Raw genomic sequence first — 2500 nt, 5'->3', positions numbered from 1 at the left:
ATGGCAACAGTCTGGTCTATGAGGCGTGCATGGTCACTTCTGTCCCGAGACGGTATGCTGCTGATGAAGGTACCTAAGGAAAATACTGCAGCTCCTCGCACCTGCAACATACAATTGTCTCTTACGTTTGTTAATCTTGAGCTTTTCCTAGCTATTGACATTTTACATCTTGCTCCTGAAGATATAGAGTACAGGTCTACTTTTTAGTATTTATGATTTTTAGTAACCTCTTCTGAAAACTTTAATGGTTTTATATTCTGTGTAACTAAGTCTCACTCTCTCTCTCTCTCTCTCTCTCTCTCTCTCTCTCTCTCTCTCTCTCTCTCTCTCTCTCTCTCTCTCTCTCTCTCTCTCTCATGTATGTATATGCACTTCTTTTGGCTCACCTCAGGAACTGGGTCAGATAACAAGGTAAATAGCTTTTCATGAGCATTGTCCCTCGTGGCAGTCCAGCGAGCATCAGGATGGTGATGCCATGTGCGGCCCAAGCATATTGTGGCCCACTGTCTCAGGGGAGGATGGGGATCACTCACTTGTTCAAGACAAAGGGGCATAAGGCAGCCTTGCAAGGCTACCCGCTGTCCTTCTGGATGTTCCCACACTATCACACCCAACACAAATGCAGCCATAGTCCTGTGCTCTGCCTGAGGAAGTGAATTCATATGAGTGAGCAAATCTTTGACAGGCAGGAAGTATTAGCATGAATCTATGCCAAGATCATGGTAAAGCTAATAACACAACAGAGCAACTTACTGGCATAGATGAGTCAGACAAAACTTGCAAAAAATACTTGTAGCCATTTTCACGCACCAGATCCCCCTTACAGCTCTAAGAAAGAAAAAGAAGACAACATTATGATCAGGATCCATTGATAATTTAGTAATTACTTTCTATACAGATATGAATGTCTAGATTGTGCAAATACATACTCATCATTAATGGGTACCCAACCCAGAATGATTTTTTGTGTTATTCAATAACTAAGGATTATTTAATCAAAGGTAAGCTTAGTAAGTTGTCCCTATAATAGATTATCTTAAGTGATATCCAACAAGTTTAGATATCTTCTCTTGCTAAAACAGCTTCCATGAGTTAAGTGTTCTGTATTATCTCAGTGTTTGAAAAGAGAAATCTCAAAAACTAAATTTGCTGACAATTTCAGTTCTCCCTTTTGTTTCTTTTTAATGTGTAGCACACTGTCTCCCTTGGCCTGTCTTCCTTGACATGTAAAAAAATATATAATAATATCAATAATAATAATAACAGTAACAATAATAATAATAATAATAATAATAATAATAATAATAATAATAATAATAATAATAATAATAATAATAAAGAAATTAAATAAACAAACAAGTACATACATACATACATACATATACCAAGGTTGTCTCACCACAAACAGGGGGTGTAACCAAGATAAGGCACACAGCTTTCACATTCATACCCATTCAACGACTCTCTTAGTACCCTTGGCCCCTGACAAAGAAGAGAAAGTAACTCCTGCCATCACTTTACAGGAATCTGTTGCACAGTTTCAAACAGTTTGGTCCAGAAAAAGGCTCCTTCATAGGAAGTACTCTTCCCCAAAACACCTAATAGCCCCACATCTATGTGAGACTATCAATAGATGTGGCATCTCCCTCAGAGGTTACACTCCACAATTCATTCCCTACGCACTCACAACTACTCTCCATTTGCTTCTGTACACACAGTGTCATTCTACAATGCTCCAGTGTCAGTCCTCTTCCCTTTAAGGCCCCCTTTACACTACAGTTTACGTGGCCTGTCTCATGAGTTCACACCTCTCACCAGTTTATCTTACTAACTTCACCAGCCTATCATCCTCCATTCTCTCAACATATTCATAACATCTCAGCACACTACTGCTCTGCCCATCCTGCAAATCTTTCACAAAATTCTGTTCTCCTTCTCACTTTTACATTTCTAGCTCTGTCCATCCGAGTTACTTCACAAATACTCCATTTAGCCATATCATCTCCACTAAATTAATCTCTTCTTGTCTGCTACTCCCATACTCCATGTCTCAGCACCATATGGTACAGTAGGCACTACTATCAATTCATTACAATATTTTTCTTTATATTAATTCCAAGTGCCCTATTCCCAAACAGCCTATTCATATCTCCTAACACTTTTCCTGCTTCCTTCACCCTAATTCTAATCTATATCTCTATTCTTCCATCCACTGCTACTGTAAATAAAAGACACCTGAAACAGTCTACCTCTGCATGTTCCTCACCATTCAGCTTTTACATTCATCCTGCCACCTTGCCTCCCCTGGTACATCCTTTCTCTTTCCTACATTAACTTTTCCTTCTTCTACACACCTATCCAAGCTTCTCTACCAGCCTAGTTAACTTCTCTGTACGCAGTGATACCTTGACTTGCAAGTGTAACAACTTATGAGTTTTCTGAATTACAAGCTGTCACTCAGTCAATTTTTTTTTGCTTTTGAGTTGCAAGCCAAAATCCA

The 2500-nt window shown here is 39.0% G+C and overlaps 1 protein-coding gene across 2 annotated transcripts in view; it reads right to left on the bottom strand.

The window, feature by feature from the left end:
* Positions 1–2500, bottom strand: part of LOC135101385 (regulatory-associated protein of mTOR-like) — a 49330-nt gene that overhangs the window by 22228 nt on the left and 24602 nt on the right. For both annotated transcript variants that reach the window (XM_064005302.1, XM_064005303.1), the window contains exons 10-12: positions 754–828; positions 387–644; positions 1–101 (exon numbers count right to left, since the gene is read on the bottom strand). The exon at positions 1–101 is cut by the window's left edge and continues 49 nt beyond it. In XM_064005302.1, coding sequence (XP_063861372.1) covers positions 1–101; positions 387–644; positions 754–828 — 434 coding nt within the window. The remainder of the gene's footprint in view (positions 102–386; positions 645–753; positions 829–2500) is intronic.

This window comes from Scylla paramamosain, chromosome 6 (genome assembly GCF_035594125.1).
Source record: "Scylla paramamosain isolate STU-SP2022 chromosome 6, ASM3559412v1, whole genome shotgun sequence".
Lineage (NCBI taxonomy): Eukaryota > Metazoa > Arthropoda > Malacostraca > Decapoda > Portunidae > Scylla > Scylla paramamosain.
Note: the sequence above shows the minus strand (reverse complement) of the source record. Positions and strands in the feature narration are given on the sequence as shown.